We start from the raw sequence: 22,863 nt of genomic DNA on the forward strand, positions 1-22,863 counted from the left end.
CATCACCTCCCCTCGACCATAACATCCATCGCCCCTCATCTTATTCCTTCCTGAACCATCTTGCTGATCAAATAAACTATTTAAACTATACACAAATGGCGTGGTCCAAGTTAGTGAATAAACAATAAGTCCATCTTCAGAACTTTCACTTCCAGATTTCTTAGAAGTAAAGTCATCAGTGATGTCATCGTAAGACAGCTGCTGGCAAAGGACAAGATTGATACTGATTTTGGCAAGACCGCTGAGGAAGCTTGGTTACGTAATTCCTGCAACGCCTAATGACCACAGGATAGTTAAATGAATATTGGACCAGTGTCTAAGTTCATAGGGAGGGGTCGAAGATAAGTAAAGGACTCAATCAGTAGCTGGAGCCAGACGGTAGATTCATTAGAAGATTGTATTCTTTTGTAGGAAAATAAAACGATACAGCCTAAGCTGGCATTTTTAACAAAAAAAAGGGCGTTTTTTGTCTATAATGTCAAATTAATATTATACATTGATATTTTTTAGTTTGTTTTTGTTTTAGAACTTTATGTTTTTCCTGTAAAAATAGATTCACTAATCCCGGCATATAAAAAAAGTAGTTTTGAATCACTGTGTGGATGAACAGACTCTCAGCGAGGCATATTCAAAAAAGCTGGACTTCTTTAATGTTGCTTTCAAACTTTCAAAGTATTTACACTTTTAGTATTTAAACCTACAGTTACCTGAATGTAATTTCAAGAGGCCCATAACAAACTTTAAAAAAATATCTGGTCTCAAACATACAAGGTGACAAGCATCAGTGCCCATCATTCCCAGACACCAGCCCGAGCTTGGCTCCATTCAGCTTCATATGGTTGCACTGTTTGACAGGCAAGTCTCCAGGCAGTCCTCAGAAACCCAGTGGTGGGACTGCAGTGCTTCCAGATGTGGCCCGCATGAATGTCTGGAACAGCACATCTCTGTGTGGATGTAAACAATCACTATCACACTCCTACAACACACCACACATCTGTGCAACACTTTGTCACTTTCTGCTGATGTGATGTAATTACAAAATCGCATGTATGTTTGTTGTCTGTGATGTCGGTGCGTGTGTATTTCAACATTTGACAAAAGGCGTGTTCAGTACGTGTAAGGGTGCATGTGTGCTTGTGCGGTTCAATGGATGACTCACTATAGGCTGTTAGTCATCTGTCCAGGGACACACAAAAATTGAGGCCGAGCATTGTGTGTGTGATGCCATGTGCTTTTACAGACCTCTCAGCCATCTACACAACATGTAGGAGGCAGGAGGAGTGCTTACTGTTTACCATGTGTATCTTTAAAAAAAAAAAAAAAAAAAAGGATTTTTACAAATCCTTTCAAGCCAAGCCAAAGCTTGAACATCACCTGACACTTTCCAAAAGTTCACCCACAATCCCCACACTGCAGAAACAGTTACATCACTAGCACACAAGCTGTGCAAACGTCTACAAAAGAGTGTCAACTTTTTCAGATAAAGCTCAACTGCATGCCAAGTTTTACCCGTGTCACTCTATCTCTCTGGTGCATGTGGTGAATGTGGTACATGTACACACATACAGAAGGGTGGAAGCAGGGACGGTTGCATCAAGGGAAACGGGTTAACAGCAGGCAGTTAGAAAAGGGGTGTGGAAAGAGCAGAGACAGAGAGAGAGAGAGAGAGAGAGAGAGAGAGAGAGAGAGGCCAAAGGAGTGGGGCCATATAAAGAGCAACAGAACACAAGCCAGGCTTTATCCTGCTTGTCTGTCCCGCTCACTCAGACCTCACAGGAAACTCCCAACTCCCCTAGCCTTCACACACTCACCATCACTTACCACACTTTTTACACACACACTAACTCCTTCAGGAACACACTTCCACCGGCTGCGCTGAATCTGACCAGAGAGGATGGCTGGGTCCATGTGGAGAATGAATGGGATGGCTGGAGTCCTGTTGCTCTGCGCTCTATTGCTCAGCAGTGAGTACTCTCATAGTTATTGATTATAGTATCTTCTTTTGAAAGTTTGTTTTACTCTCTAATTCATTCTATCCCCATGTGGTTATCTATCACACAGTCTTACGCTGTGTGTGGAATTCAATTCATTTTTTGCTTTTTTTTTTTTTTTCCCTGTGTTTTTGTTTCCAAAAGTCTCTGACATAATAGTGGGCAAAATTTACTTCATGCTTCATGGGTATGTACATAAACAGTAGCTTTGTACACACTAGTTGGAGGGTTTGCTTTGATGGGTTCTACCATGAGGTTGCACACAGACGCAAAAGAGGCATGGTTTGCAGTGGGGCGGCTGCAGACACAAAGGGTCTGCTCAGTAGTGGAAAGTTGCAGTTGAGAGTAATTATGCTTTACATCCTGCAGTGCCTCTGGGTGGAGCTAATACGTGTTTGAATGTGTTTAAAAGTATCAAAACCATACACACAAAACAGAATCAAAATATAGATGAGTTTGATTTTAAAAATAGGATCAATTTTGTTGTTTCTGTTGCCTGATGCCATATGCCTGACTGTGACTCCAGTGAGTTATAAAGATATTTCATGTGCATGCTGCATGTGTGCTACATATAACTAAGTGACCACACAACACATGTGAATTCAACAGAGAGCAGAAATAGTTCCCTAAACTGTGTTCCCTCCAAATCTGTGAACATTAAGTGTGCGTGCGTGTGTGTGTGTGTGTGTGTGTGTAGGATCATGTGGATGTGTGTGGACTCAATGGTCAGTCCACTCCAAATCAGTCTGAGGGCTGATGCTAATTGCAGGGTGATGTATGGCTTGGATGGTGCTGCTGCCTCACTGGTTGTAAAGGAGGACTAGTTGAAGTTCAGCCCAGCGTAACGACTTCTGCAGAGCAGTTATGGGCCTCGTCTATGGACGCAGGAACAGTAAATGTTTTGAGTGACCTTGGGAAGACTAGGAGGAGTATTCCAGGCTGATAAAAATAACTAAGGGTTTACTTTAAAAGGGAAAACATCATGAGATGGCGGAACATGTTTGCAGTTTGCACACTAAAGAGGCAAACCACATACCGCCTCCATCAGCAGCTTAACAGATGGTAATTAGATTTACATGGAAATCTAATAATTCTGAGCACACCCCACTGAGAAATTAAAGCCATGATACATGGACAACATTTTAAGACACAACTAATAATCAACATCAATGTATTTTTTGTTTATTACTGTTGTTGCGTGAAAAAGAGCTAGCCTGTTATCTCTATAATTACTTCTTTTTTTTTTGCTATTCCTAATTGTGATTACAACCATGCCCATCTTGCCTTTTGCCATATTTGCATATTGCCCATCAGGCACAGTTTATCTGTGGTATCTGAGTTCCATTGAGATTTCATGTTTTAATTGTGCACAAACAATACAGAAGTGGTCTTCATTAACTGTTGATTGAACTCCTGATTAACTGAGTAGGATCTTACAGTAGCACAAGCCTCTCATCTCTGTTTTAAGATTTAGCGGACAGCTTCTGATTTCTACTTTAAGAATATTACATGGGTGTTGTCTGAGGTCTGGTGACCCGTCCTCTATTCTTTACCACATCCAACAGTAGTCTTACAATCACACACACCTGCTACATTGTTGACACTTGTGTCCAACTGGCATTGCAGTGTGAATTTTGCAGAGAGGCATGGTCACATATGGCTCTAAAAAAACAAAAAATGTAAAATCTCTCACTTAAATATATGAAATGATTCATTGCATCAACTTTGTACCATTTGAACCATTTTGTTGATCAAGTCACAAGAGACAAACTGTCTCCTCTTTGACACTTTTTCACAATATAGGAATATGGCTGCAGTGGTTTATGGGTCAGAGGTCTGGCCCCAATGACGTCAATATTCTTTCAAAGACACAGACAATTTTAATGGTCCATGATCCATTATGGCTGTCTACTGTCTATTGATCTACATAAAAAAGACTCTTTGTCAAATATCCTGGTAAATCCAGAGGCGTTCCACTGCACGGCTCCTGTCTTGTGTCTTTTTTCTGGAATTGCTGTGGATCAGGAGGTTTAATCAATGCCACATCAGATTTGGTAGCAGTGATGTCATTAGCCCCACAAGGGCAAATGGGCGAGGCAGCTGATCCAAGGGCGGATATAAAAACATGCTTCGTAATATTTACCCAAACAATTGAAGATCCTGACCATTAAACTCTCACTTTCTCTCTCTCTCTCTCTCTCTCTCTCTCTCTCTGATATCTGGAAACCATGGAAACCAGCAAACTCATTCCACAAAGGCCTTGGACTCACTCATCTGGCAACAGGAATACAGAGTCAGATAGCATGTAATGTTGCTTATGGAGAAAAAAAAGAACATTATCAAACACTAGGCTAAAATAATGTGGCATCCTTACATTAGCTGGGTGGAGTATATGTTGTACTGGCACAGTAAAATTCACTGAAAAGAGCAGTTAATTCCAGATGTGCTTATCTGCAGTTCAGTTAATAACATTTACTGTTGATGATCATCTCAGTTTAGATTTGTAGGATAGCAACACTCAGTCAGGCAAACAAGACAGAGATTGAGTGGAAGGATGCAGGAGAAACAGGATAAGCACTTTGATGCACTTGATTGGAGAATGTGTTTGACTGTGTTTATCAGAGCAAACATCCTTGTCACACATAAGCAAGCCAATCACCCTGACTCTCTGGCAAACACAGATTTAGTTTATGCTCCCACTTCCCATGGCTGTCATTCAGCATTTATGCAGGCTTACAAATATGTAGCACTGAAATGGGCATGGACTGCAATGTTGGATGATGTCATTCATCGCCTCTTGGAGTATGTTATAAGCTTTCTTTCACTCTCAAGATTTCGGGGGGAAAACCCAAGCTTTAAATCGGCTCTGGAGATGGGAGGGGGGGGGGGGGGGGGGGGGGGGACATCTTGTCTAGCTCATTTCAGCTTGTCATCTACAGTGACTGTTTCTGTTGCTAAGTCAGGGCCTCAGGCAGAGCAGAATGAGCTGTGACAGTTGTTGTTAGAATACACCAAATTAAACCAAGATATTCGCTTGTGGTTGCGAGATTCCAAATTTGGTCTGCATGTGTTCCTGTATGCACATGCGCAAAGCCATCCCTGCCACAGCTCATTATTTCTTTTGTATAGCACACACTTAAGTGGCCTTCACTGATACAAGTCATTCAAGATGGTATAAACCGTTAAGGCTGAGTGAGTACAAAAGAAGAGGAGGCACGAGCTTTACAGAGAGTAGACATCAGCATCAATATCTCCCTGCACACAAATATAAAAAACCTTGTTTCTCAGACAGCAGCTTCGCCCTGCCAACGTAAACATGGGCAGAATATTGCCACTTTGTTTCTCATGGCCTTCAGCTATTGACCAGCATTCCTTCATTCCCAACTTGTGATGGTGAAGTTTGATTCACGTCATCTGCTGGAGGGCGTGGGTCTTTTATATAAACCTTGGCAGATAGTGGTCTTATGTCAGGCGAGGGTGTGTGTGTCCACTTGGGCCCAAAGTTATGACTGAGGAGCCACGTGAGCTCGCGACGTAATTAAACCTGGAGCCTGCGTTCTGTCAAACTGCCAATTTTGCTATAGTAATTCCTTGAAGCGAGAGAGCCTGGTTGGGCTGAAATCATTAAAATATTCGAACAAACACCGCTTGTCATCAGTGTTCATTCTGTTACCTCACCTGCCAGCCTTCATCAGTATAATCACCATAACAAGGGGAGGACTTTAAAAAAGTTGTTTTCTCTCCCTGAATTATCTTCATTTGAAGGCAGCTGTAATCCAAAGAAAACATATTAATGATAAGAAAATAAAACCACTGTCGCCACAAACTAAATGATCATCCAGGAAAAGGAGTTGACGTGGAGAAATAGATCGTCTAGCAACAATATTTACCTAGTGAAACAATCTTAATGGGTAGCAGACGCCGTGCTTGCATTCAAATCTTCCTTTTCCAATTACTGCTGTTCTGGTGAGCTTATTGTTCCTTGTTCCCCTGGCACCCTGCTGCAATTTTACAGCTGTTGGGTTTTACCAGCATAACGGAGAAAAAAAAAAAAAAAAAAGTCCTCTCCTCCTGTTTCTCCTTCATTTTCAGCCCAGAAAATTTGGCGGGACAAGCAGCACCAAGGCAGAGAAACTCCAGATATCACTGCTCAGATCAAAATCTCCCCTATGTTCAGCTAATGAGCAGCCCCAAGATTATAGTGTGAATCCAAAATAAGAACTTGGACGCAGCCTCCTCTTCTTCCTTTCACTGTGGCTCGAAACTAAAACTTCAGCAATAGCTTAGTGATTCTCCTCACACTGATTGATGCAAAGTTATGGGGATATTACTACAAATTCCAGTGGAATGCAACGAGTGTGTATAGCATTGTACGTCGGATAACTAGGCAGGGCTATCTTTATGGAGGGATATACTGTTTACCCTGGGGAATAAATGCACTTAATGAGCCTTGGCTGAGACCTTTTGACTGCCAGAATAATTGCTCCTGGTAATTAATGCTCACTAAAAGGCATGTTGTTGAGGCCATGCTGTATACTAATTGAAAACACAACATCATGCCCTTTTACTATTCTTGAAGGTTTTGAGTGTGGATACGGCGTTCACATTTGTATTGTATGTGTCTGTGTATGTATGGACAGTATATGTGTTTGTAAGGAACCCATTTTTTTTTTTCTTTTGCAATAGAAAACTGCAGAGTTTAGCCATATCTGGAAGGCTATCAGATTATCGCTATTATTTCTCAATCTTCCTCTCCCACTTTGGCTCCTTAGCAATAATTATATCAAAGCCAGATTGTTTAGGGCTATAGGTTTCGATATCTTTTTACAACCTCTCCCCACACAATCTCATGTAAAAACAGCAGCTGGAACCAGTCCATGGACATCTGCTGTTGCAGCCCAGTGCTGGTTCTGACACAGAGAGGAGAGCAGCTAGCTGCTACAGCCTCTCCAAGCAGCTGGTGTTTCCAGTTTCTCATCCACTAACAAAATGGATGGACTGTTTTGGAAACACAGGTTTTAAGTTTCACTGCCCTGCTGAAACTATTTTAATGAGTAAATTAGCGGTTGATTAAAAACAATGATCTGTAGCTGCTATCAATCATAATGTTACCTTTACATTCTTTGCTTTAATCCTTCTCCAGGGTTTTCTCAGCATTTGGTTTTTATCAGCACTGCACCAATATACATGACGGAGAAAGAAAAATTTAAGTTAGAGTAAAATTATCAATCCCTGTGCTGTATCCCAAAGATAACAGTTAGTGTGGTGTGTGTGTGTGTCTGCCTGAGGTGGTGCCGGTTATCTGTAGCCTCCAGCGTGTTTTACTCTGCAGGTCGAAGAGGTCGCTGCATGCCGTGTGCTGTCACAGCCGCATCCTGTCCTATAGGATGTGCATGGATAACATTCCATAACCTGTTGTTAATTCCTTTAATTTTTTTTCGTCTAAAACTATCTTATGTTTGGTTTAAAAACAGCAGGGGTGTGGACCAGGCGGAAAAGTCAACTTTTGCCACCCGTCTGTGCAGAAACAAAAATAGTTCTCACATTCGGGGATCTGAGTAGTGTTTTTTTTTTCCTCTAGATAGTCGGTGGAGTAGCAAGTCATAGTAAAATGGACTGTATCTGGTGTTTCTATGGACACACTGGGTATATTCTATAGCAATAGCATATGTCTTTTTTATTTTTTCACACAGTCCCAGAAGTTGGATAATGCAATATTTAAGGAATGCTATGAGGTTGCAAGATTACCTGGAGGATAGTGTCCCTATGATTGCAAGAACTTGTATTCTTTCCTATAAGCAGACTACAGCCAGACGTAGGATCATGTCTCCTCTTGTGCTTTAACAATCAGTTGATTAATCGACTAGCTGACTGAGAGAAAACAATACTTTGGATAATCTTTTAAAGTCATTTATGATGCAAAAATGCCAAACATTCAATGATCGGCAACTTCTCAAATGTGATGATTTGATGCGTTTCACTGTTTTATTTGTTTCATTGTTAATTGAATACCTTTGGCTTCTAGACAGACATTTTATAGACATAACTATAAAATTTAAAAAATGGAAAGATTAATAGATCAATTATTTGCTGTCACATTTGGCCAACCGGAACATTTAGTGCCAGAAGGGTATGTGGAAACTAAGCTGATGTGACATTTCTCCAAATAGAGAATGAAGAGGGAGGATTGAGGGGAGACAGTAGGGTCTTCTGTGGACATCTGGAAGCAGAGGACACAGGACAAGTAACGCGGGCGTGGCACATACTGACAGCCAAGGTGTTGTCTCTATTGTCTGGGTGGAGGTCAAATGTAAGTCCCAAGATTTAGAGCTGACGCTTCCCTCTTGAGCATGATGTCACAGATTTCACAGCTCTCTGACATGATATGTAGGGAGGGGAAAGAGTTCCCTAAGGGGACTTTCTGCAGCTGCACCACTCTTTCCCCTCTTCAGGCCTCCTTCGCTGGCTCCTCAGATAGGAAGCAGGCCTCGTCCTCGAATACCATATGCAAAGGGCCGGTGTCCCCTGCTCAAACTTTCAGACTGCACCCGTTTAATCAGGTGTGACAATGTTTGTTTTTACTGCAATTTCCTCACTCCTCCCCACCCTAAATCCAAGCGCTGGAACAGCAGGAGGGTTAAAATAAGGCAATCACAATGGCAGCTAGACTTTATTGAGTGAATGGGGAAAGGCCATGACAGATGAGTGAGTGAGGCAGGGATGTGGTAAGTGACTGAGTATGGGACCAGATAGCTGTAATCAAAATATACACACATAAAAACTGTTGGTGCTGCAGCTGCTTGTAACTGACATAGAGGAGACTGACAAAGGCAAGCAGAGTATTGTCTGTAGTTATCCACTCTTGCAGCATGTGTCAGCTCACATATTCTTAAACTACATCATTAAATGACACAAAGTCAAAAAGAGGTGCTAAAATCTGGCATTTAAAATCCTGTTAACAGGCACATGACGCACTATGGGTCTTATTTTTGTAGCTCTGGCCATTGGTTCTGTCAGTCATGGGGAACAAGGAACAATGAGCTCATCTAGGAACTTGCAACACTGCATCACAAGTTCTGTTCTTATGATCTATGGCCACCACTAAGAATACAATAGTTCTCCATAGGCTTTAACAGACAGAGGAAGGAAAGCGACCGTTGAGCATTAGAGTCAACAGCCGGATGCTGAAGTCAAGATGTGTGCACCCCGCACGCTACAATCAACACACATCAACAGTTAAAGTAACGGATCTCGCACGTAGCAAATAAAAATGATGAAAATAAGTGTGTGTTTTCCCATTTTCTTACCATGATAGTATCAGTATTTACTTCCTCCAGAGAAAGTTATGTACTCTTACGTACACTTATGCAGCTGTGAGTGATCGTGAACTTGTGTGGGTGTGTTTGTGTATAAGTGTATAAGAGTTGCAAGGCTTTTCTCCAGTGAGGAGAAGGTGTTGAAAGAAAGAAGGTTGTCTGGAAGGAAACAGAAGCAAATGTAAAAATGTAGGATCTGGCTTTCGTAACAATTTCAGTATGTAAATGGATGATAAGATACAGGCTCCCCCTCCACCTCTTCATCTCTCTCCTCCCTTCTCTCCTGAGTCCACAGTTGTCTGGATGCCTTGAAAATCTATGATTCACCACCTGACAAAGAGCTAAACCTTGGAACCTTCACATCTGTTATAATCTCATCACTGTCCTTCATTGTGTGCATCAGTCCAAGCAGGGCGCAGTCCTACAGAACTTTTTATGTGTTTGCGTCAATATCAGCCTTGTAATGTGATTTATTTTCAGTGAAAAAATGCATATTTTATCCTGGAATTCAAGTAGTGAGTGATGATGTGCAATACAGGTTTGTCAAGTCACTAATGACCTTCCTTAATCCATTTTTCCATACATGATCAATTGCAGTCAGATGTGAAATTCCTGACAATCTTCCAAGGGATTAGGACTGCTTTATTAATGGACCTGATAAGTGATCTGTTTATGGTGTAACTGACTTAAAAAGTTGCTTACATTCACTTGTTGTATAAAGTGAAGCACATGCTGCGACACATTCCTGCAGCATGTCAACAATAACTGTTGTGGTCTGGAAGATTTTCATAGACCAAAGCACTTATTTTATCAGGGGCTACATAAGCTAACTATGTGAGCAGAAAGGGTGCTGCAAATCATTTGAAACGTCCACCAAATTTGTCATTTACAGTTGGAAGTATCTGCCTTTGTACTGCCTTTATAATTGCTGTTGATTTGTCCAAACACAGGCAAAAAATATGCAGGATTTGAACTGTCACTCATCATCCCGGGCCCATACGTTATCCTCTATTTAACCTATGATTTAGTTCTTTACATCTGGCATAGCTACACACCACATACCACGTCAAAGACTGGAACACCCAGGCTGAAAGCTTGAAGGAGGACAGCCAGGGCAGGAAATACAGTTGATGTAGCCCAGTAATGAAGAGAGTAGTGAAGAGCGGGATTTACTTGAACCAAGAGGTTATGTAGTCTGCAGACTTGGCCTTACTCTCTGAGCCCATCAAAAACTCTGGAGAAAAGCCAAGTTTGTGTTTATATGGAGTGGGAGTGTTATGTATGTTTCTGTGTGTTTGTGTTGAGACTGGAAGTCCAGAGGCTGTGTGTTGATGCTGAGGAACCTGGCTGGAAACACAGTGAGATTTCTCACACAGCTGTTTGAGGTGTCCACTGTGGTGAAGTGTTACTGTGGATGAATGTCTGAAATATAGTGCCTGGAGTTTAAGCATGTGATACATGTGACACTACAGTCAGTGAGTAGACTGGTGTATGCATATGAGTTTATCCATGTGTATGGTTATGCATGTGCAATGTGCTATATATCTGATTTTGTGTGCAGAATCTGTGCATATAATTTGTGTTTAGAAGGCAAGAGAACCTATTATGGTGAATGCAATGATTGATATTTTGTCAGAAACTGGGGAGGTAAAAGCTTCTAAACATAAATAATCATGCTTATGTCATTCAACATATAATATTTAACTGAAATACTTTTAAATATTCTATCGTCCTACTCCTTGTGCTAAGAAAATCTTTATACAGTACCTATGAGGCATACACTGAGGCCCTATAGGTTAATTCTGTGGTGTGGAGGCTAAACATTTTTGTCCCACATTATTGCACTAATAAACATACCAGCTCAAGCCGAAGGCAATTAGCCAAAGGCCCTAATAGCACACTTAAACATTAGGATTTATGCCCACTTACACCAGTTAAAATGCAGCATATGACCAGCTCTGGACAATGTTCAGCCAGTTGACGCCAGTGTCGAGATAAAATGCACCGCAGGAGACCATTTTATACAGAGCCTGGTCTGCAGTACTGGACACATACTATCATGGCTGCCACTTGCCAGCTGTTATTCAAGGGAAGAAATGATGTAACGCTACTGTACTTTTTGTTTTAGTTGCTGACATTCCTACAAAGAGCTCTGAACTTCTCCCTAAGTTTGTTAAAGTCGGTCATGTTTATAGGACCGCAAACACACACTAAACATCTAAATCCATCTCATTTATATAAATGTATCTGGTGCTTAACTAAATAATGGTAGTGGTGCACCAAAACACATTTTTCCTCTGACTGAAGCATAGTTTTGGTTAGACGTTAAACTGTTCACACATTACACTGGTTTCCTTCCATGTGGAGGAGAGAAATGATGGCGCAGGATTAATTGAGTTACAATTCTAAAAGCCTTTGTTAGCCTTCGAGTTGAGTTATACTTGCAAAGTTTAGTTTTCTCTTTTTATGGCTTTTAATAGGCAATGTAATCCCTGAACACACACTGATGCTAATTCAGTTATGGTTTCCTCATGGGGCAGGGGTGATGGGCTGAGCTGTACAAGAAAGAGCTCTCTTTGTCTATGTGTGGGTGTAATAAAACAACACAAGTCTCAAATGCTTGCTATCTAATTGCACAGGGCAGTCTAATAAAAAATATACAGTTGGCCTGGTCAGCAGTCAGTTCAAAAGAGAGATTGCAGTTATCTGTCTCTATATATGAATACATTGTTAAGGTTATTGGGGTAAGGATATCTGACACTGACCGTAAAGTTGATTCAACCAAGGCAAGCTATCCATCCATTTAGCTCAAAAAACTCACATGAACTTGGGATATGCTTTCCTGCTTTTTTTTTTTTTTTTAAACCTACCTATATGAGAAAGCACCACCCAATTTAATCCCAATATTATTACAGACACATGATCTCTCTCCCAAAGGATGGATGGATAGTCAGGAGACCATGACCTTTTGACTGCCTACAGAAAGAGAGAATTAGGCCATATGCAGCTATTAATTAGTCAGAGCCCCTGAGAACACATGCCAAATTGGTTTGGCATCTTTGGCTTTGGCACATGAGGTTTGGTTCACCAGGCCAAGCTGTTCAAACCAACCCTCTGCCCTGACCTCATTCACACAAAAATTCATTCCAAAGAGTGTGTGCTTGCAAATTCATCCCTTGATACCTTCTTTTTTTTTTAACATAAAACAATGGCATGGGATTTATTATTTCATTTTTAAATATTTTTTCCCCCCATATTTAATCATCAACAGAATTTCAAATGCTCTCCCATTGTATTCACTGCAAGATATGTGACACGCAGAGCAGAGACTAATTTACACAGGCGTCAACAAGAAGTAATTTATGAGATGAAGCTGAGTGTTAAAATTGTTCTCCCTCTCTCTCTTTCTCTCTGTCTTGCTTGCTCTCTCTAACCTTGCAGATGAGGTGATGTGTCAAGAGTCAGCGACAGATGCCACAGCAACTGACACACCTGTAGACCCCAATACTGGTAAGCGCCTTGATAAACACACAAATTGCAGAATGAAACTGTATGGACATAGATTGAATGAAAAAAAATAACTCTCACTTGGATTTGGGATTAGTGCTGGGTTCCTGGCGGTTTCAATGGGATTTGAGATGCAATTTTAAATTTCTTTTATAATATCACTCTATATCCACTGCTAATAGAGGTAATCTTGCCATACTGACATGATGAATGACACATTCAGTTTGTTTTTATGTTTTGGCATGTTGGACAAACCTTGACACACCCAATATATATGCCTGTGTGTGACAGCATTGTCTTTGGATTGTGCTCTTAGCGCCCCCATCTGCTACGGACGCCGTTGCAGCTCCAGGCACCGCCGTTGCCCCAGATGCAAGTTCCGCTCCTGCTGCTCCTGCTGTTGACCAGCCTGCTGCGTCTGTTGTTCCTGGAGATAACCCATCAGTGACCGATGCAAACACTGCAGTTACAGATGGAGGCATCTCAGGAACCACTGTTGCCTCCAGTCCTGGAGGCAATAAGGATGCTACAACCGCCGAGGCCAAAGTTTTTCTTAAAAATGTGGTGGTGAGTACCTGCTTATACCATGTTCAGATGCTCAACTTTTCAACATTTGGAGTTGGTATTGCCATCAGCATAAAATCACACAAACGCAAAGACTAAGACAAATAGACATGTTAGTTTTGCCACTTTTGATTTGAAGGATGATGTGTTCGCAAAGGATGACTGATGGATGAGGGGTATAACTACCTGTATATGTGCAAAGTGTGCTGTCTTCTCTTCACCTCATTTGTCCATCTGACTTTTTGTCTCCACAGCCGGTTGTGACGTGTGTTGACAAGGAGAGCATCCAAGAAAGTAACGCTGTCAAGGTTGTTGTGACAACAGCTAACTGTGTGAGTACAACATGTTTTCCTCTCTGTTGCAGTACGACTGTAAAACTAGAATATTCTCATAAGACATTAATCTGCCACCATCAAGGCTACATCCTACCACGATCTATATTCATTCAGCCGTCTCTTGCTCCCTGCCAACCACAGGCAGTATGGAACAGCAACTGAGATTCTGGCATGCAACATTTAAAACCACACTGAAACGAGAGGAGAGAACAGGTTACCTTCTGGTGTTCTGAAGACACGTTCCCTTTTACCAAGACCTTTATCTGGCCCCCTACACCTTGGCTCCAGAGGAAGTGGCTTACTTCACGCAGAGGAAGAAGATTAATGTGTTTTAAAGAGCTACAGTTGGAAATATAGCCCTGATAAAGGCAGATCTTTTCTCAGACATTCCTCAGACGTTGTAAATCTTGAGACTGTGTTCCTGGCACGAGACAAATTAATAGTGGGGCTGATCTTTCTTCTCTTGGTCTGGGGTCCTTAAGGCAAAAGGATGAATTGCAAGGGTGCGGCTTAATTTCTTTTTTATTCTCTTTTTTTTTATATAAGAGATAGCAGTCATTACACATAGAGGCGTATTTCAAGTTTGGTCACAACAGGAAAGGGTGAGACATCTATAATACCCCAAACTCTAGAAAATATCACATGTTTAATCATATTATTCCCTTTCACTGTAATTCCTAATGAAATGATGCACAAAGCAGAAGAAACCTGTGATGTTAAAAATGAGCTGACTGCTGACTGTTACATTGTATATCAGTCCAGGTGCACGGAGCCGCAGCAGCAGGTCAGATCCCAGTCCACATACTTCGGTTAGCCTCTATTTGGGTCATTACTGTAACATCCACAGAGCCAGGACCATCTGCAGAAGTCATCTGTCCAACTCAACCTGAAACTGAACATGGGCTGAAGTGCCAGAAGTATTAGCCAGCTGATGATTTGTTCAAAGAGCACATCGCAAAAAAAAAAAGAAAAGAAAAACAAAACAGAAAAAACATGGTCATTCCCTTCAGGCAATGAGTGAATGGCATGAAAGACCTTGATAAATGAAAAACTTACAGAATATCAATAGAACAAATTTAATCAAGCAACAATGCTCTGAAGTGGTGGAAAACAAGAAAGGTCTTATTCATGCCTCTGTAAATCCCTAAATCATCAGTCACTGTAAAAGATAGTGTCTAACATTTAATAATAAAAACCCGCACTTTGTTCTCTTTCTCATGTTATTTCAGTAGCAAATTCAACTTTTGAGTTTTTAAACTCCAGCCACGGATGCTGGAGGGCATATGAGGTCAAAGAAAAACAGAAATGTGGTGGATTCCTGAGCATAATGTGATGCGTCATAAGTGACAGACAGATAGATAAAGAGAAAAGATTCCATGGAAGTGATTTTGCGTCATGGAGGGTTCAGCCCTCCTAAGTTTCTTCCTCCCTGCCTCAAAGATCTGGGTGTTACAGCAGAATCCAGCTGTGGGCCCACTCCCAACTAACTGAAGATTCAGGGTTTGCTCATAGTGGTCTTCTGGGAACACTGAGAGATGTTTGGATCACATTACAGAAAATGAAGAGTGTTCTAAAAGTCCCAAAGCCTAAAGTTGTGCAATGAGCTGATATCATAGTTCAGGGATAAGGTGGGAAAAAAGGTGTGGTCAGCGAGTTTTCCATCCAACTACATTTTGTTTCCATTACACTCACAAAGGCCTACGTACACTGATGGTCAGCGGGGAAAATTCGGGAACACACATTTGGCTATTAGCCCCAGTGATCAACCTAAATAGATAAAATGGCTCTACTCTGCATACTGTACACTGAAAATGTGAAATTAGTTCAGGCTTTTGCAAGTTCTGAGTTGCCCCAATCAGGGAATAATTTAATTTAATATATTATTTTCTGTAGAATTTACATTATGAAAATTACTTGGTATGAGAAGGATGCTAATGATTGTTCTATCAGTACAACATTTTTATTTACTTTCAATAATACCTGGATTATTAAATATGTAATGAATCTAATTAAACCATCTTTACGTATCTAATACATTTTGAATTTCAAAGAATAATCTGCTTTTTTTTTTACTGATTTACTTCATTAACTTTTTATACATTGTTGAATATTTATTTACCTTTGTTCATTTTAGAGCTTCAACAGTTGTTTTTAATTATCAGTGAATCTAAATATTTTCATTTAATTAATGGTTTAGTTCATAAAATGTCAGAAAATAGTTTCCAGAGGTCAAAATGATGTGTTCCAATTGCTTCTTACTGTACTGTCCAACCAACAGTCTAAACCCTAAAGATATTCTATTTACATACATGTTATGTCGACATAAAAAGGAGCAAAGCAGGAAATCCTCAAATTTAAGAAGTTATTGGCAATTAATTTTCCATTATTCACTAAATTGTCCCAACTCTACATGCAACTAAAGATTATTTTCATTATCAACTAATCTGCACAATATCTTCTGGATTAAATGATATCTGTTAAAAATCCCCATGACAATTTTCTAAAGCCCGAGGTGATGTCTTTAAACAACAGTCCAAAACCCAACGATATTCATAATATAACAAAAGATGAAGAAAATCAAACAATCTCCACATGTGAAAAGCTGGAACCAGAGAAAGTTTGGCATTTATGTAAAAAAAAAAGAATTTTCTGTCAATCTACTGATCGATGAATTGTTTCAGCTCTTGTTCATTTTATTATTTGGCTTAATTTTTTCTTAATTTTATTGTAATATGTGATGCACTTTGAGGAGCATAATTCATGAAATGTGCTGTACAAATATGTTTAGATTAGGTTTAAAGTCTGCATTATTCCTTTGAGTTTATTAAGATAGCTATTGTTAATTCATACACAGTAAGCATGTACTCTAACTTTAAATGTGACATCCAAATCCTTTCTTATAGGAGGACACTAAACGCATTATTGAAGAAAACCCCGCACCCTGGTGCCAAGAGGAAAACTGTCATCTAGAGATCTTCCAGGAAGGCAACAGAGCACTGGTGTCCAGCAAGGAAGGTGGGTATTTATGACATACATCAGCCTTCTGTATAATAACTTGCACATGCACTGTTTCATTCATATGTGATACATAAGATTATAACACATGCTTGTTGTATCGGGTACATCCCACGTCTCTTAAATTGCACGCACATTTCCCTCACTTTTCCTTGCGTCTTAGTATTAGTTCCTCCCACCGAGGATGAATGGAGAAGGAAAGCGAGGAGAGAGGAAAGGAGGAAGTATGTCTTTAGAGAAATGAGACGTCCTTTCCTCTGACGCGTCATGTGAAGTGATGTCCATTTTCTGACGATGGCAGCAGCTGATCACAGCTGGATCAGCTGTCAGTTGGTTTTAACAGCTGTAGCGACTTTTGATTTTGTGTCTGCACACATGTGCACTGTCCTGACACCAATAAAGGTGCACAGTTATCACTGCCAGAGCAGCAGTGTTTTCTCTCTGTAGCCTGTTACCTGTTTAACAAACTCGTGCACATGACAAAAAATCTGCATTCTGTATTTATCCTCCTGTGTCCTGCTCAGAGGCACGTGAACCAGAGTGCGTTTATATTATTGATTGATTATTTGCGTCTGTATTTATTGATATTCTGATTGTGAATCATAGATTGAATAAAATAATGGACGTGGCCACCATAAGTCACCCATTGGTTTGTGAACTCGCGTTTTGAAACCTCCAGTTTGGCATTTTGACTTTCGCCATTTTGGATTTTTGGAGCCAGAGGTGATGAAAGTAACCATATCTGGACGAGAGGGTGGAGCTGACCCTAACGTAAACTGCTAGCTTGGTTAGCACGGTGCATTTACAGTCAATTAATAACTGTGATAATGTTAATGCTAATGATAATTTTCGCTCCTTAGAGGGTCTTTTAGTACACCCAAACACTGAACAAGACTTTTTAGCCAATCAAAATGTTACAATTAACTTTCATGAACTGAAAACACATTGAAATAGTGATAGCTATGCCTGTATACTGTGAATCTGGGGTCCCTAACCAACGTCGTGATAGCGACTTGTCAATTTCAAGGTAGCCACGCCCTAAAGCATACACTGCTTTATCGTCAAATTTAAATTAAATACGACCATAATTTACAAACTGAACATCATGCTGTATTGAAGAAGACTTGAAACTAGCGATTGAGACCATAAACTCATTACAAAAGTGTTTACTGAGGTAAGAAATCAAGTGAGAAGTAGGGTAATTTTCTCATAGACTTCTATACAAAAAGACTTATTTTTGGAGCCAGTGGAGTCGCCCCCCTGATGGCCATTGGAGAGAATGCAGGTTTTAGGCACTTCTGGATTGGCTTCACTTGTTGCAAATTCATTATTTAATGACCCAGAATATGACCAGGGTGTCTCTTGAACACCGGAAATTATTTATTAGCCTAAATGCTTCAGGGAAAAGGAAATTATGTAATTCACAGCAAACCCGACGCTTAGGAATTTTCAGCCTCATATGTGACTGAATGGAAATGACGATAAATTATGTAAAATATAAATGTGTTTAAAAAGTGTTTCTCGCTGAAAGACAGACTCTCCCTTACTTTAATTTTGTCCATAATAAAAGTTAATGGGGGAAATAACAAATTATGAAAAGAAAAATCTTTCTAATAAATGAAGGGAGTTGTTTGATGGTGAATCAGAAAATAAATAAAATATAGGGAGTGGTGCACTTGAGTGTAATCTGGAATCTGTTCCCACTCAGTGATGTTGTGATGTATCAGATCAGTCCGATCAGCTGCAGCGTCCAATCAATAAATTATATCCAATAAGGTGGCATGTCGGCCTGTAAAAGACTTCAGGAAGGCTGCTTTCGTGTATCTTCGCTCCTCGCTCCTCATAGCAGAAATAAGAGACTTCGTGATGGTGGACCAGAACGATTTCCGGTTCAAGGAGTGAGGAAAGATCAAATAAGAGACTTGGAATGTACCCATAATGTTCAATCAATTGATTACTGACATATTTTTAAAACGTATTGCCCTTGCAGCTACGTTGGGTTATGTGGCTGAGGTGCTCCGCAGTGATCATTTGAAAGACAAGGTAAGAGAGCACTGGATGCAACAAGCCTGAATATGGTAAAATGTGGTAAAATAACCATGAATAACCACTGCAAGATCTGCAACTGAAGTGAACTCTTTGTTTAAACCTGGGACATGATAGAACTCTAGTTCTTCTTTATTTCAAGTCAAGTCAAGACAAAACAATCTTGACTTGGCTGCCTACTTCATGAATGACTGAGATAACTTTACCCAGGATTCTCTTTTCTTTCTTACTTAATTATCCCAAGAATACTGTTTTTGTATGGTTTCAAATACTATAAATTAACATGTATACTTCTTTTGATCACAACTTTATCTCCTTAACTTGTTTGCAGCTGGGTGTGACAGAGACTGATGTCCCAACATCACCAAATTCTTCTGTATTTGTGGGAATACTGGTCACTGGTCTGCTCGCTGCAGCTGCAATTACTATAGGTTACTTCAAATGCCAACGCAGGTCTGACACCAAGGGGGCGAGGCTGGTGAGCTATTTTTTTTTTTTTTTACATTTTATCTGAAGAATGAATGTAGAATATACAGTCCGTTGCCACTGTGGACCTCATTAACTCACACTGGTTCACATGTTAGCACTGGCTCTACAGGAGATGTACATCATTCAACACACAGCCCATGAATTGAAAATCATTGCACACATTTTACCTTGTCCAATGCAGATATTGCATAATACTTAGTATGATCATGTTCCCAACTGTTCTAACTTGATCACCTGAAATCATTCCATTATTTAATTTTTAACACTGGTCTAAGTGACCTTACATATGATATCTAGGTGTATTTTATCATTAATATCAAAATTTCTTCACCATGTGTTTATGAGTGTCTGCGATCACATCTCTCGTTATGCATTCAGTAACGCTGTGTGTAGATTTTCTCAGGCAAGGTTCATGTTTTACTACATCTAAAATCAAAACCGCACTATTTCCTTCATTTGCCACAAATTGCCGCCAGCGTTTTAATTAGGAAATGTTGTTGGCCAACTATCAGAGAGAATACGCAGAGAGAGTGTGCATCATCCAAAGACCCACGCCCTGCTCTCTGCTGCCTTATTCATCTGCAGAGTTCACTGTTTCATCTGCTAGCCAGACACAGCTGTTTCTATGAACCACTTGCAATGTCACATGATAGAGACCACATAAGAGGATGTGTTTATAAGTAATAGCGAAAGGGTTTGGGGAATAGTGGATGCATCTTTGTACATATGAGTGTTTATATGCATGACAGAACTGTGTCTGATTATGAGATATACTGCTTCATTTTTAACTCACTCAAGATATTTAATCTGAGGAACCATATAACACAGCAGCACAGTGAGGCTGTTCTTCTTTTTAATATACCGAATCGATGTATGGGGAAAAAAATGGCTGCTATGTTAGTGATGGAGACGTTAATACACGTGTCCAATGTACACATTTATACCATCAACAACCTTTCTGACATTTTTTGCTTTACATTTACATTTATGAAGACTCAGCTCTTTCGTGAACACCTCAGCACTTGAGCCCCTTTAACTTTTTAGCACTTTGTTGATTGTTGCACCACTTTCTTGTTGTTTATGGTATTTCACATGTACTTGAATGGCAACCTCCAGTTGTTTCTTACTTGAAGTTTTTTTTTTTTTTTAAACAAAAGAAAAAAAAACCCTTCAGGCAGCTATTTGACAATTTGTTCCACAGCTTGCTGTGGATAAAAGCATCTGCCAAATGACAACATGTAAATATACAAAAGAAAAATAGGGGACAAAAACTTCACTGCTGGTTCAGTTGGCCTACATGCAATAAGTAAATTCTCTCTCTAGTCTTTCCATAACGTATTGTGCATTTGTGCTGCATTTGCAGGCAGAGGAAACTTATCCAGTAGATCAGGAAAATCAGGGGAACACTCTTGTGTCCGTGGCCCCCCTCAACCCCCCTCAAGAAACCCAGGAGAAACCCAGTGTAAATGGAGAGTCCCCCGAAGCAGCCAAGACTGAGCCTCCTCCCACCAACGGCCACTCCACCACCAAGACAGCAGACACCGAGCTGTGAAACAGTCACAAATAACTGCAGCCCATGACAATAACCCCACAAACACACCCATCCACATACACACACACATGCCTATGCAAACTCACCTCTCTTTTTGAATCCACTCCTTCTCAACCAGTGTCCACAGCAAAGTGGACATCAGGGACTAGAAGAATCTCCTACACTCCTGTTGATATAGTCCCATTGCCCCCTCTGTTTCTTTGGCTATGTGCCTCAACAAAAATCAGGAAAAACTAGTCTGATGATGACGATGTTGACGGTGAATGATGAATGATGATGATGATGACGAAGGCTCAGTCCCTGGGTTGTTGATGGCACCCAGGCTGGAGGTGAGAGACAGGAGATGGGCAGTGGGTGGGTTGGAAGAGGGTGTATTTTTGCATTATCAGCACTGGCTCCCATGATGACTGCAGTCCCTGGAATCACAGCCATGTGCTGTCAACACCCATCACACTCATCAGCTTTAAAGCTCCGACCAAAGCCTCCACTAGAAAATATAGCAAGAGCACATAAATGAAATTGTTCCTTAGTTTATTGTAAAGCCATGACAGACAGAGAGGAAACAAATCACACTGCCTTGAAATCTGTTTACAAAATTCTCAGAGAGGAAAACCTTTGGGCTCTGATTTTGTTTGTGTGATTGAGTTATCGATTGTGTAGGTGTGCGAATGTGTATGTGTGTGCTGCTTTCAGATCCTGCATGTGTGTGTAAAACGTATACTTGTACCTGTACTGTGCATGGACTGTATATATCCATACATGCATCTAAGCTTCTCTTGCTTACTGTATGTATGCATATTTGATTTGATGAGTGGTATTAGCATGTGAGTGAGTGATGTGTCTGAATGTGCATGAGACATTAGCCATGAAAAGTGTTCAATTTGGTTAAATGAGTTGACAAAGTGATGGCTCACAGTTGCAGTTGCTTCCCATGGTTAGGATGAATGAGAATTAAAGTTTTAATCCCACTGATGAGGGGGAGCTGCAAGGAATTCTCCAATTTTATCACTGCAAGCTGAAGTGAGATCAATCACAAAGCCAAAAGGCCTCTTTGATGTAGCTTCATAGCCGCTGCTGAAAATCATGTGACTGACTGTATGACCAACTAACTCATAAAGGCCTCGGACGCAAAGCAAGGACAGCCTCTGACTGTCTGCACTGTCCATCCATTTGTCAGTGTTATTTTCTTTTCAATATACTGTATATGCTCTTTTTTATATCAGTATTCTAATGATCATGTATATAGTATGGTGACTTTTTTTTGTCTTGTTTTTATTCTGTGTACCCACCTATGTTATGGTCCTTCTGTGTGCCAAAGAATTTCATTTCATAGCTTATGTTGGGCTAAAATATGTGCTTTGTGGCATCTTTACAATGCTTAAACTAGGTCATGTAACATGAAGATATTCAAGGGCTATGTTAGAAAGAAGCGATCTAGTGGCTCAAATCTGTGATTAGTTTGTCCTGTAAATTCAGGGGACGTCAGTTTTTACTGACATACCTGAGATTAAAAACAACAGGAAGCTGCAGTGTTTTATTGTCAAGCTGTAACAAAAAAAAAAAACAAATGGATGTCTTACATTGATTTCTCCTTTCAGTTCATTTTATATCTTTTCATTCCTAACATTCCAATGTGACTGTTTAATATTACTAGCACCCTGAAGTGTAAAATTGGATTTAACATGAAAAAAAAAAGAAAAATAAATAACTTTTTATGAATTGTCACGTTTTCTGAGTCATTTTTATATTAAAAAAAAACCCATCATAAGAGTGAGTGGAAAGAGTAATGATGTTTTTAACCACAGAAACTGTGCACATGTACTTACACACATGCAAACACATACATACATCTGTGCTCTAACACACTTGGAATTTAAATCCCATACAGCCCATAAAGTCACACAGCTGGTTTACATAAGCAGTAGTAATGACATCACTTCACACAGTTTTGTCTTTCACTGTTTGGGTGGGGCAGCGAAAACATCCACCAGCTGTCTTTGCTAAACGGCACAGGACACGTTCATGAGCACCATGTCAGCCTGTGGGTT

General features: G+C 40.2%; 1 protein-coding gene across 1 annotated transcript; it reads left to right on the plus strand.

Annotated features, from left to right (window-relative positions):
- Window positions 1–1,722: 1,722 nt before the first annotated feature.
- On the plus strand, window positions 1,723–22,534 carry si:dkey-261h17.1. Its single transcript, XM_044352040.1, has 8 exons — window positions 1,723–1,964; window positions 12,749–12,817; window positions 13,131–13,381; window positions 13,633–13,710; window positions 16,617–16,728; window positions 18,719–18,771; window positions 19,106–19,252; window positions 20,627–22,534. Exons 1-8 carry the CDS (start codon window positions 1,895–1,897, stop codon window positions 20,813–20,815), a joined length of 969 nt encoding a protein of 322 aa, XP_044207975.1. The 5' UTR covers window positions 1,723–1,894; the 3' UTR covers window positions 20,816–22,534.
- Window positions 22,535–22,863: the final 329 nt, after the last annotated feature.

This window comes from Thunnus albacares, chromosome 5, assembly GCF_914725855.1.
Source record: "Thunnus albacares chromosome 5, fThuAlb1.1, whole genome shotgun sequence".
NCBI lineage: Eukaryota > Metazoa > Chordata > Actinopteri > Scombriformes > Scombridae > Thunnus > Thunnus albacares.

Bases quoted from the DNA above. Each gene is read 5' to 3' on its own strand.
- si:dkey-261h17.1 (XM_044352040.1), top strand. From the start codon at position 1,895: ATGGCTGGGTCCATGTGGAGAATGAATGGGATGGCTGGAGTCCTGTTG. The intron at 16,729-18,718 runs GTGGGTATTTAT...TTGCCCTTGCAG, and splicing joins ACTGGTGTCCAGCAAGGAAG to CTACGTTGGGTTATGTGGCT. The intron at 18,772-19,105 runs GTAAGAGAGCAC...ACTTGTTTGCAG, and splicing joins GTGATCATTTGAAAGACAAG to CTGGGTGTGACAGAGACTGA.